At 39.4% G+C, this 15,135-nt stretch overlaps 1 protein-coding gene across 7 annotated transcripts in view; it reads right to left on the bottom strand.

Moving 5' to 3' along the window:
- CLIP1 (CAP-Gly domain containing linker protein 1) overlaps positions 1 to 15,135 on the bottom strand; it is an 80,685-nt gene continuing 65,550 nt past the window's right edge. For all 7 annotated transcript variants that reach the window (XM_085311639.1, XM_085311641.1, XM_085311642.1 and 4 more), the window contains 6 exons: positions 10,326 to 10,378; positions 4,477 to 4,594; positions 4,035 to 4,194; positions 3,264 to 3,313; positions 1,658 to 1,782; positions 1 to 1,015 (listed from right to left, as the gene is read on the bottom strand). In XM_085311639.1, the coding sequence (XP_085167765.1) occupies positions 793 to 1,015; positions 1,658 to 1,782; positions 3,264 to 3,313; positions 4,035 to 4,194; positions 4,477 to 4,594; positions 10,326 to 10,378 (729 nt within the window). In that variant the 3' untranslated portion in view covers positions 1 to 792. The remainder of the gene's footprint in view (positions 1,016 to 1,657; positions 1,783 to 3,263; positions 3,314 to 4,034; positions 4,195 to 4,476; positions 4,595 to 10,325; positions 10,379 to 15,135) is intronic.

Below are 15,135 nucleotides of genomic sequence, written 5' to 3'. Positions count from 1 at the left end.
AAATATAATTTTAATATACATACGTATATACACACACACAACTCGCACACGCACGCTATATAGAAGTGGAAAGAACGCAAAAAGGGGGATGTCACACCACACTGTGCACAGCATACAAGGTTTCTAAAGAAGCCCCCACAGCAGCTTATCTTTTTTCTTACCTGCTTCATGATTTTTTGCATTTCACACCGTGGTCAAACTGAAAACAAGGCACTACAGCCAGCGGGGTAGTGCACTGAGCTCGCATTCATTGACCGAAAGCGCAATAAAACAGTTAATGAGTAAATGAAAATAAAGATGAAATATTTCCCAACCCATTCCAGTGTCAAAAAAAAAGAAAAAAAGCATAAAAATCTACATGTACAAATGCAGCCTTAATGGTTTAGTGCAAATATGAAAATTAACAGCATAATCTTTAAGGTATTTAAATAAGCTTTAACATAACTGCAGCACTCTTCTATACATGTTTTCCCATCAATAGATGCAAGGGTAGGGGGGGCAGATCCTGTTAGAGATTGTACAAACCCAAAAGGTGGGAAGAAACAGCATAAAATCATTTGTTAAATCATTTATTTATATTTCACTTAAGTTTACTAAAGGGGAATACGGTATTTATTAGTGGAAGAGCAAAATATTTATCAGTTTGATTCTGGAGTGGATGAGTGAGGAGAACGACAGCAAGGGGTCAAGAAATGCAGTCCCTTTTCCTGACATCTGCACACACAAATGCTGGTGGTATAAATCGTCCAGTTAGTGCGTACAAACAGTTTGTTCTCCTGGCCTTGAACTGCATCAGAAGGTCTCATCATCATTGCAATTGGTTGTCCAGTGCCCAAACACCTCACAAATATCACAATACGGGCGCTCTTCCTTCCTGCTGCCATGGTAGGTTGAATGGGGAGGATCATCGGACATCTGTGCCTGGGTTGGACAGTCTTCAGTGTCATGAAGATCAAAGCAATCGCAGATATCGCAGAAGAGGCGAGGTTTCCTCTTTGATTGGCTTTCTTCCTCACTGCAAGATCAGTACCAGCACAAGTCAGGCAGGATACTTCTCCTCAATAGAGAAAGGCCTACTCCCCTGCCTCATTATTATTAAAACCAAGGAAACACGACAGTGGTCAACAAAAACCAACAAGGAATTACAAAAATGCTCCGGAAAAATCTTCTGACACGTCCTGCAGTTCCCCAGATTCCCCTATGCTGTAACATTAACTAAACAAACTGGCTCTGTGTGTGTAAATGTATCCACAGATACAAATATTATTAAAAACAAAAGTAAACTGGTAAAATAGTTTTTTGTTGTTGTTGAGATCTCAAGTTAGAATATTTCAAATAGGTTTGAGTTGTTTCTCACTGGACTGGATCCCCACATCTCAAAGCAGGTACTAGCCTCTTAAGAGTAAAGACACTTCTGAATCTGGAAAGGGACAACCAAGACTGACAGCAAACATAAGAAGATAAACCAGGGTTTATCACAACTGCAGAGTTTTTTCACCACCAGATTCACAGCAATAATGGACCTAAAAGGAGGCTGGATTCAGTCACCCTAAGTTCACAAGAAATTTGTGTTTGTCCTTGACAGCCGCAGCAAACAAAACTGACGGCTGGCAACAGCTTCTGAAACACAAACCAAGTTTTCCTTTAAGATTGATACCTGTCATAATTAATTAGCTCCTCTTCATTGCCATTGAGGGCTGCTTCGCACATTGTTTGCACCTTCAGCTTCAGTTCTTCATTTTTCCTTTGCAGATCAACTATCACTGAATTGAGGAAGTCAATCTATGACATTCAAGAACAAGGACAGTCAGCAGGTTTAGGACTGCACTTCCAGCGAAAATAAGCAACAAAGAAATGCCCCTCAGAACAACATGTACATATCCAGGTTAATTCTGACCATTAGACCATTGCATTACAGAGAGGATGTGGGGAGACCAAGAGAATGAGGGGCAGGAATGGTGAAGACTCTCCTAAAAAAACCTTTGAGACCCTCCAAACAATTTCTGCCCAGGGAGCCAAGTAGTTCCACCCAACCGCCAACACGCCTGACAGACACTGGCGGGTCTCCACCCAGCACCGACAGACCAATTTCTTTTTCTTAATGCTGCACTATAAACACAAAAGCAAGTTGTATAATCCTGATCAGAACAGCTTCTGTGTTTCTTTGAACCTGCAGTTCCGCCTTGAGGGCGCAGCAGGACAGTGCAGCGCACGCATTCTCTCCAAACACGTCTCCCAAAGCAAGTTTGAGCCACAGAGTCATACAGATCAGTAGGGCAGCACTGCACAAGCACTGCACAAGTTGTCCCAAGGCTGAAAGGCAAGTGGTCAAATAATGCACAAGAAATTAACATAGCAAACGAAATAAAAAGCCGAGAAGCAGAACAAACCATATGCTGATTGGAAGAAAGCGTTGCCAGCAGCGGATGAATGCAAGGGATGCAAGGAGGAAAAAGAAGAAAACAAAAAGGTGGTTAGTATGTTAATCATACTACTGCCGATCTCTGCATAGACTATGTTACTAGGAAGAACATTTTTATCCAAGCAACTGACATCTGTGATCTAACAAGAACTTTCATAATAAGCAGAAAGTATTATTATAACCTTGTTTCCTAGGCATTTGTTGTCACAGACAGCCTGTTGCTCAGCAGCACTTTACATGTTTTTCATGATAATCATACTCTATCATAAACGTTTCTCCTAAATATGTTACCAAGTATATTCTAACTAAGCAAATTCCTTACTCCATTATTGCCAACTCTAATTATGAGCAAGTTCTGCAGYTAAAAATAGCAAAGATAAAAGTTTTCAATTGCAGAAGCTTAGAACTGGCATCAGCACTTGGATAGCCCCTTTCTCCAAGACGGCCAGCACCGCATTTCCACGGGCCGCAGCTCACTCCTCCTCCGTGTCTGAGAAGCCTTTGGAAAGAACAGATCTGGAAAGCCCTACGAGCGTGCTCTGCTGGGCTATCCCTCACCAAGGGGCTGAGGCTCAAAACCTGCCAGTCCTGCTAAAGCATCCTGCCTTCCTGCTTCCTTCCTCATGCCCCTATAGCCTAAACTATTTCTCCAGTACAGCTCATCACTTATTAATATTTCCTGACATTAATATTTTGCCTCACAAACAGAAGGGGAAAGAAAATTAGCTTATTATAATTCTGATTTATAAGATTTGATAGGAACTGTCCTTGGAAAAATATTTCACTCTGCTTGCTAAAGCCACATTGCTGTTTTAATATGCTGATATTTCAGACTAAATACCTGACTCTCCTTTGCACTTTCATCTTGAAGTAGATTAGTGGCAGTGTCACCTTAAAAAAAAAAAAAAAAAGAAAGAAAGAAAAAGATATAAATAGCCAATAACCTAAATTATGAAGCATACAATGGCTTAGTCAGAGACAGAAATAGTGTGAGCTTTTTTGGATTTTTTTTGACCAGTGCATTACAGAAGCTTATTCACTATTACATATTATTTATTTAAATACAAAAATATATGCATTTCTGTAGTTTACAAATCTGCAAGGAAACTCTCCTTTCTGTTGCAAAGATGAGACTGCAGTAGTACAGAGCTTATGAAGCTCCACATCAGGAAAGAATGAGTGTCTGAAATGTTGGATTCCCAGTCCTGTGGTCAGGTAGGTAATTTTGTTATGCTGCCTACACGTTACTTTGCAACTACAAGAGGAAAAAAGCAAAATTGGTCTAAGGAAGCCTCTTGAGCAGAAAGTCTACATCATGGAAGGGATAACATTTTGGAACGGTTTATGCATGTTCCACTTCAGATCAAATTGCCACTGCCCCTAGTATAAATGTGGTGAACTGGTAATGTCAGTAGCCTTCATATTTTACAGTTAGTCAGATTCCCTTCATTCAAATCTTGCATGGGATCTACAACAAGCAAGCCATATTTATCAGGAGGTTCCATTAGTTAAACCTCCTTTGAACTACCTGGTTAACAGTGGGCATCAAAGATGTGAAAATATACAAGAAGATTAAAGCTGAAAGCACAGAGTAAACGGTGCACTCTTTTACCTGAGGAGCTAGTTACAGTTAAAGGCTGTTTCTTGTTTTCCTTGAGTTTTTGCTCCAAGTTCTTCACCTTTTCCTCAAGCTTCAACTTATCAGACTCCAGTGACTTAACCACCGACTGCAAGGTTTTTGCAGAAGCATTTTCTCCACGGAGCACTGTGATCTGCAAGAATTATTTGAAAATGCTTAGGTCATCCAGAATGAAGTCAAAACACAAGTAGAACACTCTTAGCAGTACGGGCTAAACAGCCACCCAAAATATGTCAGCAGTCACCTGAACTAGGCACAGATATCTTAGGATTTAAGCTTTAATTATACGCTCAAGTAAACAGAGAATTAGCCAGCTCTTTAGTAGCAATCATACCAAGYCAAACACTTCCTAAAACAATAGGCTCACAAAAGCAAAACATCTAGCAGTCTGACCACTGCATTTCCAAGATTGTACCTCATTTCTGAGTTTTTCCAGTTCTTCATCCTTCTGTGAGATCAAGGCACTAGTAACACTGATGGATTTTTGTAACGATGCTCTCTCTTCATCAATTTCTTTTTTTAATGTTGATTCCCTAAAAGAAAACCAAATACAACCAGAAATCATCTAAAGAAAAGTTTAATTATTGTTGCCTAAAGAAGTTCAATTTAATTTCAAATATTAAACTACTGTAAAAAGTGGTTCTTAAAAACAAATTTCAATTCTGCACATGACTGAGATTTAATATATGCAAAAACATTTCAGATTTTACAACTGTGGAAACAAAGCAAAAAGTTTACCTATGTAGCACATGCCAGAATCTGCATATCATCGTATCCATTTGAATTTAAACAAAAAAGTTAATAGACTGGGGAGATATAGGATAAACAAGCATTTCTCACAGAATTTTCCACAAACCTAACTTCAAAGTTTTGTTACTTCTTGAAAATTATTAACAAGCAACAAAACATACATGCAAAGCTCATTATACAAKTTGTCATGCAAAGCATTGATGATGCTGGAAATATCAGTTGGTCCTCACTAATTTCAATAACAACATGATTGCCAGAGATGTAAACTTTAAGAACTTCTGGGCCTTTAACAGCTACTGTTTCAGCAGAAAACTATTTAGAATTTGTTTTACCTCAAGAAAAGCAGCTTTAAAAAGAAATCCTCCAAGCCAGGCACAAACCTTCCCTACATACAAACAATTCTGTCTGTTTTCCCAACTTTTTCCAGTTGATCTAAAAAGAGCTACGACTTTTACCTAGAATTACTGCTGGTGTCCTTAGAACATCATAGCTACCACACACCCAGCATTAGAATATCAGGAAAACATTTGGTACTTTTTGTATTCATGATCTAATGATTTCAAAAGTAATCCAAAGAGTTAACAGGTGATGTGAARCTGCACCCGGTAAGCACCACATTTTACAGTTAACCCCAGGCTGGAGGAGCCTCAGCACCACCCTTTAAGGCGGTGACRGCAGGAGCTTTCAGCAGTCTAGATGCCAGCTGATGGCATCAGCAGTGCTTCAGCAGGGGAAAGTCGTGCCCCCTTTGCTGCGGGGCAGTCGGGAGGGCACTGCTGAACTGGAGGCCATGGCAGTCTTTGCACTAATACTAACAAGTCTTCCCGACAGGTCACAAAATACACACACATGAGTAACTGTCCCCTGATGCCAGGGCTATTGCTACAGAAATTCCTAACAAGCTGTAATGTCACCTTCCTCCTCCACCCCCGAAAAGCACTTATTGCTTCTGCGATTTCTGTTTATTTATCTAGAGAGCAACGAAGCTTCTGAAGATGAAGCCTGTTTTCTATGCAATTTCATGCATCTCAGTTTAGAAAATCAGCCTCATTGCCCCAGAATTTAGCTGCTTTTTCTTGTTGCCAGTTTTGCAGGAGCTAATGCTAGCCTATCCGAACGTACATCCGGGACAAAATACAACACTTCAAAGAGACCAAAAGGCATAATGATTTCATCCAAGTAACTAAACAAAACTACACTCTTTTAGGACTGTTCGAAACATTAAGAGCAGAACACGTCCTTGTGTGATGGTGCACAGTGGGTAGGTGACAGCTGATAGGCCCAAACTGAAAAGTTTTCATAACCATGGTATCTACAGTTAGTGAGAGCCACGATACCCAGACCATGAAATACAATACTCTCAGTGACTCAAGATAAATAGGAAACCCAACAATGAGAGCACAATTAATGTAATTCTTTCATTGTTAAGATTATACTCAGGAATGGAAGCAGCAAGTGGAGAATCTGGGGTTTAGAAACGCTGGTGTGGCCACCACACAAGAATCAAAAGGTTGGTTTTGGTTTTGGTATATTTTTACAATGAGAGAATTAATGTAAACAGAAACACAACGAGCTGCAGACTGCACAATCTTGCCTTCAAATACAAGCTTATACTCCTGTTAACAGAAAGGGCAACAACATTTAATCGACCTCCTCAAAATCCTTTGCCAATCCTGATTCAACAGAGCACTGAAAGCATGAGAGCAGTCTCAGTTTTCTTTAGCAGGAATATTTACATGTTCTAGCCTAACCCATATTTTCAAATGCTTTGCTGAACTGGAGCTCACAGCAGTGCAAGAGAAAACAAGTGTGGGGAAAAAATGTCTCTTCAGCGTATCAGATGCTGGGAAGAAGGCTGCTGACTAGCAGAGCTGCCCTTTCCAGTCCACAGAGCTGCAACTCCACTGGGTGCTTTTAAGACGGGGAAGCATTACGATACATCTTGAAATTGCTGCTCTCCCATACCTGAGAGTTCGCCCAGGTTTCTCTCTGCTCTTCATGCAGCTGTAGAAGGGCAGGTGGGACCCCAGCAACTTGTCTCATGCTCAAGAGGTTGTTATTAAGCCAATGTTTCCACTTTTTGGTCAGATCCCCATCTTAGAGATCAAGACCAGATACTAGATATTTTTTTGCACATAAGTGGTTAGCCTACTATTTATTGGTCTTGGTAAAAGCGAGGCACAAGCATTTAGGTGGTTGAAAAAGGCAACATGGTTTGAGAGCCTATACAGATATATTTACGAATGCAATATAGGAGTCTACAGCACTAACACAAGGATAGAGAAACAAGATAAGAAAAAGGAGAGAAAATAACGGGGCGGGGGGAAGGTCTCTCTGCTTTGTAGCATTCTTTTTCTTTTATACGACATTTTCTATAGAAACAAGACTTCAAACTTTGTGCATTTCAGAGTGCCTCAAACCGGAGCTGTAAACTGAAAAGCCTACAGATAGTGTAGGTATATGTCATTTTAATTCCTTTCACTTGAGCCTGGAGCACAGCTCACTTCCCGCATCAGCAGAGAATCTACCCCACTGATGTTCTCTGCTTCAACTTATAATGCGATTCATATGAGGGGCAGTATGAGGGCAGTAAACTTGAGCAGCATATGGTGAATGTGAAATAACTAAATATTGATTACTTGCAAGAAAAAAAAATCTTGTGGAAAACATTTATCAGAAAAAAAATTGGTAGAGTGAACTTAAACCCTTCCCCCTGCCAATTCAAGCCCAAAACATGCGCTTATCTGAAGGAATTAAAAAAAATTACTAAACAATACTTTATCATTTTACATTCCATTTAAAAATTCTACTTTCATGAGGAACTTAAACCATATTTTGAGTAGTGTATGGAAGTCATGGGAAAGAGTTGTTTTTTGTTGTTTTTTTTTTAACCTTAAAAAAGTTACCCAGATTCTTCCCTTACCACAAAAATAAGAAATTCTAAGAATGAAGCAAATACCTTAAAGTGTTACTGGGCAAGCTTTAAAAATGCAAGATAACAAGAACCACATGTTAGAAACGTGGAATAGAAATGCAAAAGACTGTAAGGAAGAACTAAATTTGCACCAAGGGGCTTTCTTGTCTTCGTAAAAAAATATAGATTATATATATTTTTATACATATATATAAAATATATATTGCTGATTTTGTTACAAAACAAAAGCAAGACACCGAGGGACAAAGGCAGCCAAAATATGTACAACAACTTTACTTAAAAAAATTATTTATTGTAACGTGGATAGACTTTCTTGAGTCTTACCATTAAAGACACACAGATATAGCAAAGGAAGCAAGGGCAGGAAAGGGAAGAGAGAGGAATGAAATGAGTATCGATAAGTAGCGCAAGCTCAAAGACAGTAAGACAGTCAGCAACCCACAATGAATCTAATGAGCTGAAGTAACACAGAATCCCCTTAGTTTCATAAATATTAAACACTCAACATTCTTAGCTGGACTATTTCATAGAGAAAGTCTGCTAAAATAAAGGAAGACAATTTCTGTGGGTGGAAGAGATGTGAATGCTGCTAGAGATTTGATCTAATTGAGGGGGGGGAAGAAGATTTTTTTTTCTTAAAAGCCTGAGATACTGAAACAAATAAAGATGACAAAACTCATTATCAGCTTCAGTGAAATTCTGGAATATACACTTTATTTATTTATGTAGATCTTTATTCATCCCAACTTTTTTGTTAGTAGCAATATCTTGTGTTATATGCATATTTTGACACCTAGTGGCCTGCAGTCTGTTTCAATGAAGCTGACTGTTTTTGCTACTTGTTTTACCCTTTCTATTGGAGTTTATCCAACACTGTTGAGAAACATGTCATTAACCCAGTCAGAGCAAATCTGGGCATCTCAGTGTAACTGACTGGAGGTTGGCAAAGACAAATGTATCGGACACAGAGTAACATTAAGATTCACTTTAACAATAACACAGTTATCTAGGTTTATTTCAAATAGCTCACGCAGGGTAAAAACATACATAAAATTAACAACTAGATATGTTCAGTGTAGATATGAAAAAAAAATCAAACTCAGGAGAAAGAAAATCAGGGCTACACACCTTGCTTTTTATAACTTACTGCAGAGTTTGAATTTAAAATATATACCAGGAAACAGAACTGCTAGAAACTATTGAAGAAGTCTTGGGGCCTCATTCCCTCCATCCTTTCCTCAGGGTAAAAGTAACTGCCAGGAGTTATACTATTTAAAATAACTCTCACAGCCATTTGGAATATTTTTAAACATGTTAAATAATGGCTATAAACAGCTGCAAAGCAGTCAGGAGCACTAACATCGCTCTCCTTTTCCCTCCCTTCCTCCACTTTAGCTGTTCTGGAGATAATCCTCATATGGTGTAATGTCAAAAAGCCTACAATTTACATAAGTTTAAGACTTTTCATCTCTCTCTTCCTTCAATTCTCCTCAAACAAACAAACAACCACACACACACACACCACTTTGCAGCTAAAGTCTGAGTGATCCAGTTTAAAAGGCTGATTAAAATTGGACTTTCAACTATTTATTTTGCTTCTACTTATGGGAACTAATTAAATTTACATTCTCTGAGGAAACTTTAGCTTGTGTAATATCCCATGTGCACACTGACCTTTAAAGAAGTGTGATATTTAGCAATATGACCCCCCCCCCCAAAAAAATCAAATTATTAGGGAATAAAGTGCTGAATAGTTAAGGATGTGCATGAATACCAGGGTGCCATTCACTGTTCTCTGCCCTATCATTATTGATAGAGGAAATTACAAACAGGGTTTTGTTTCTTTGTTTTTCCTGGTGTCATGGAGAGCTGCGTCTTTTTTTCCTAGCAATTTATACAAATTCTTTTAGAAAATCTACATTTTTCTAACTGTACTTAGCCAGTTAGCTTTCCCTACATGCAACAGAAAGACAGCACATTTTGTAATTGGGACCATTTACTGAATAGTGGTGTTTACAAAGGGATGCCTCAGTCACCCAGGACAAATCTCCTGGTATTTAAAAACAGTGCTGAATGAACTACAATAACTACTGCTACAGTGAACATCTCAAAACCTTAAAAACAATAAATTCAAAGCTGAATAATTGCTGGAGGTGAGGGTGAGGATTTCCCTCCTTTTTAGTAACAATCCCTAGCACCACTAAAATTTTCTGTCATTCTGTAAGACCTTAACTGGTGAGGGTCTGCATCTTTCTCAGACCGATGGGCAACCCAATACTCCAGAGCAGACTAAAACCAAACACTAAGCTGGTTACTGAAAATGAACTACCATAATGCAAGACACATATAACTAAATGGTAAATACCACTTCTTAGCGTGTTTTTATATTAATATAGATACATTTTCATCTTACTCTTAGTGAAGAAAGTGTAGAGAACATCATCTATAAGCCTATCTTCGCAGCAACCTCAGGATTTAAAATATAAAAGAACTGCTTTTTTCTTAGTACTGTTTTCATACTATGTTTTCTCATGTTTTCTGTAGGACTGTGTAGTTAAATGCACATCAGAAGAACTTACCTCTTTTTCATCTCTAATAACTGGTTATTGAGTACTGATCTCTCTTCTTCCAGCTAAAACACAAATATGAAAAGAGAACATAGAGTGAACACATTAAGAATTGTTTGCTTAGTTTARCATATCATAGCACCATTATCATCATAAAACAAATCTAGAAGAGGTTAAGGAGCCTAAAATTCTTCTGTCAAAGTAATCAATTTTCTCCTAGGACAACATAAACAAACACAAATTGTTCASTGACCAGGAATATTAACTAGTAAAACCTTCAACTGAAAATATTGTTTCTGCAGGTTCCTGGGGGGTCTAAACTGACAACTGCACATAGGTTAAAAAACAAACAAAAAAACCTACAAACAAACAAAAAACCCTGACCACAGCAGATATACTGGAGTAACTGAGAGCTTCTGAGAAAGTTAAGAGACTAAATATCTTTCAAGTCAATGAATTTTGTTCCCCACTTCAGCCTTTTCCCTTTCTCCGTAATTGCTCCATGGTCAGCGTCAGAAGTTACTGCTCAAAAGAACTGCTTATACTAACAACCAGATATGCCTTGAACACAACCTCTGTTTAGATTTTGCAAGCCTTCAACATCCATCCTCAGGATTAGCTATACATACATTTAAAATGGAAGCATCAGTGTCCTGGGAGCAACAGGAAAGTCTATTGCTGAATAAATACTTCTAACACTCTGCAGACATTCAAGTGTGGACACAGATAAGCACCGAGAGTGTACAATCCTTTGTAAAGAGCAGAGGAAAGCACGTCCCAATGAGGAGGAAGCTCATCTGCTAGCCTCCAGTTGTAGGCTGATGCAGCTCACCTAGATAATTGTTTCCTCCATATTTTGTGTCAACTCCATGTACTGACATGGAGTAAACCTTCCTGGCTTAGGATTGGTGGTATTGTTTTGCTAGGGCTTACATAGACAACTTCATTTGCATGAATAACAGAYACCAGAAGAGTGTAAAGAATTTTTATATTAAAAGGTCCCAAAGAAATCAAAATGTTTCTCTAATGGCAATTGACCACACAGATGAGCTGTGTAAGGCTGCTGAACTGCTTAGTAGCATGAGGGTATGGCCAAAGTTTTCCTGCAGGCAAGTCAAAAGTAGCAATTTCACTGGCAGCACAAAATAGATCTCCCAGTTTCAAGGATTTTTGTATGCTTCCTACACACTCGCAGCCTATATATGATCACTCTGAACTCCTTTTATGTATATACCCTGATGAGAAAGAAGAGAAAGAAAAAAAGCATGGGGAAATTCTGAGAATGTTTCATTTGTAAATCCCAGTAGAAGTTTTGTTTTATCTTGATTCACACAAGGAAGTTACGTGTACATAAACCATTCATTCAGTCATCTCTCCGGAAACCTAGCTCACTGAAAGCTATCCTTTATCTGTCCCCTCTCCTCCCTCAGACCCATGTTCCAATCCTTTGCATATCATGGGTTTTCAACGGGGTTTTTTTGAACTAGTTCTCCTCTGTTAGCATTTGCATTGCCCTATGGCCATACAGTGCACCTTTAACCTGGCACTACCGAGCACTGTCCACAAAACAAATTGCTTCATTTCACCCTGAGACAGCTTAACTTTTTGGTGTTTACGCTCTTGACTGCCACCTGCAGTGGGAAAAACCTCATTGGGACCCTCTTCACCCTCTGCTCCCCAGGGGCCATGCCCACAATGCTCCAAGATGCCCTTTTCCCCAGCACAGAAACACTTTCCTTTCACACCTGCTTCTTTCAGGAAAACACCTTGAGCAGAGAAAAATGTTTCTGTTACCTTAGAAATCCTTCAACATTTGCAGGCTGCTCTAAGATTGGGAGCATAAACCTTGCGTCTTTCGTCCCTGTTAAGTTACCTGGTTGGCTGTGATGAGCCAGCTGAGCAATTTTTGAGCAGACCAAGCTAGGAGTGGGTTTAAGAGAGAAAAGTAAAAGGAAAGCAAGATGTTAAGGGAGTTGTGCAGCTTCTAAACCACTGCTGCAGCTGCGTCCAGCCATGGATCAAGCCTCGAGCCGCTCTGGAGTACAAGGGGAGAAAGGCTCTCCCTTCTCTCACCCACGTTTCTCCAGCGATCTGCTCACTCTCTTTTCTACAGTGTTTCAAATGAAATTAAAAGATCTAGGCAGGTCTGGGGCTCCCCTAAATATCACAACAGATAATTTGAAGCCAGAAGTGTTCCCCAAGCTGAGYATCTATCTGACTGAGAGCCTGTAACTAATTACACACAGCTAATTATTTATGAATCAATATAGATAACCTCCCCCCAGCATCTTTACTATAAGACACTTTAACCTTTAGATGTCAGGATAAATCATTCATGAAGCAGTATTCATTAATTTTGCAAAGTGTGTCACATGCAGGCACAGATTCACTAACCCAATTGACTAACACACTTGCTAGAATGTATATAGTTACCATAGCAACTGCTCATAATACTTAAAAGATATGCTTGCTACCTTTCCTACTGCATCTTAATAGGCACATGCACACAAAACTCAGAGACTGAAATATTGCTACACTCTTGCGCTTTCCTCCCTGCTGCTCGCTTTTTCAATATCCACTGCATGAAATGCAGCCCCAGAAGCAATTCTGCTCCATGTTAAACTTCTTCGTTGTCAGGATGGTCATTTGATCTCTAAAACCAAATTGAGCAATTCTTCACAGTAACACTTTCTCCTCTCTCCCTAGACAGCTTGAACTGTGAAATCCAGAAGCATGCTGTAATTTAGTGCCCAAAAATGCTGTATGATCACCCAAATGACAGCAAAGGGAAGGTGGCAGGGGAATTAGTGAGACTGCATTAGCCTAAGGCAGGGCTATCAAAGCTAGAATCCTCAAGGCAAATTATGGTTTTGCAACCATTTCCTCAAGAGAACCTGGCAGAATCAAAGATAGAACAACTGGACTGTAAGTTTAGGTTAGGCAAGATCTAAGATGAGAAGAGTGCTATTTCTCAGACTGAAAAGAAGGGTTTGCATCTTATGCACTCCAGATGAAACAGGGAATGATTCCACTCCCAAGCAACCAGGAAATACATGACAGTCCGGAACAGATATGCAGCACATTTCACCTATGTACACTGAACTGTACTGGGCTGAGAAGAGCTGCATTCATTAGTTACGTGACACTGGGAGGACTACCTGCGTTTTACATGACACCATTTCACCTTAGTTCCTTTTGCCATGACAGAATTCCCTGGAATACTGAAGGCCTCTCTTCAGTCTTTTAAAAGGCCAAGCAGTTCATTAGACTTACATGCACCGTGGCCAAAACAAACAAACAAACAAACAAACAAACAAACAAACTTATTTAAGAAATGTAACAGCCAGTATTCCCACGTTTGCAAGATTTAGACTACAACTTCCTCAAGAAAAGGATTAAAACGCAACACAAATGGCTAAAGAAGGCAATCAGACCATTTCTTCAAGCTCTTGCATATCTCCCAAACAGCAGATCTTGAATCCTTCTACTCACAGGCAGAAAAGACCATGGTATAAGCAGACAGACTGTTCAAATTTGCAAGATGACTGACAATTCTTTGTGCTTCATGGATTACAGCTCTCTGCCCCAGGAACAGGAGAGGACCCCTGCTGACAGATCCACGGCTAGGCCAGACACAGTCATCAAGGCTGAAGCAGTCATCACTAGCCTATGCCTTGTGGGCTGAAGGGTGGTCTGACCACCACCTCTGGCTACATACGATAAGCAGAAAGATATGCTGACTCCTTAAGTTGCAACCTTTTCTGAATATGACAGGTTACCCTCAAAGATTCTGAAATAATTTAAGAAAATATGTGGGAGGGGGGAGCAGAGCTCCCACTGGCTGTTTAGGATGACAGTGTTCTCTTAACACATCACTACTGAGATGCAGCATGAGTCAGTGGCTGAGCCCACATGTCTGGGACTCTTGTTAATCATCTTCAAAGGCTCTTCAGGATGAAGAAGTCCATGTATCACTCCTGTTAGCAGCCAAAAGGATTTAGAAAGAGGACAGATTCTATAGTTACCCATCCTCAATATTTCAAAACAGGTCCCCTGAGGAAAAATCATCCTCTTGGCTCTAAAAACATCAAGCTCTGTGGTAGAATGAAAATGATCCGTTCAGCTGTCACTGGAAACAGGCATACCCTCTATTGCACAAGCGCTATCTGAGAAAGACAGTACATATGTCTTATAAGCTCTTGCTTTTTGACTACGTCCTCCAAAGATGCATTCATGGCATGGCTGTCACCAAAACTGTTCCAACGGAGAAAGAAAAATAAACCCATCATATTACCACATTTAACAGCTGCAAATCTATCTTTGTTTTGGCACATATCAGCATTATAAGCTGTAAATGCAAAATTTAAGATTCCAATAATGTGCAAATGTAATGATTAAAAAAAAAAAAAAAAAGAAAAGAAAAGAAAATCTTTCCTTGCTGTAAACTACTCCCAGAAAAAAAGTCTAACATCATTTCCAGTCCTCTGGTACTCGCCAACTGGCTGCAAGAGTGTTCATGTACATGAACAGTAGGAAGTTTGAGCAAGCATGCATGCACATAGCACTCCGTATAGAGAGAGCTCAAGTAGTTTTACATAGGGTTTTGAAGGACATCCTAAATACTCTTTCTTAGTGTGAAATAGAGGGTAGGAATAAGAGAGTTAAATAGCTAGCTTCCCTTAGTACAGGGTAGATCAAGATTTCCATAGTTGTATAACAAAATTACTCCTGACAGAAATAGCAAGTGTCTTTTAATACATTTGACTAAAGCACATTTAATTTATGCTTTTTTCTAAGCCTCCAAAGTATCCTTTACGGGTTG

This window comes from Rhea americana, unplaced genomic scaffold (genome assembly GCF_003343005.1).
Source record: "Rhea americana isolate MKP2758 unplaced genomic scaffold, rheAme1 scaffold_346, whole genome shotgun sequence".
Classification (NCBI taxonomy): Eukaryota; Metazoa; Chordata; class Aves; order Rheiformes; family Rheidae; genus Rhea; species Rhea americana.
The sequence above is the reverse complement of the archived record's forward strand: the minus strand, read 5'-3'. Positions and strand labels throughout refer to the sequence as shown.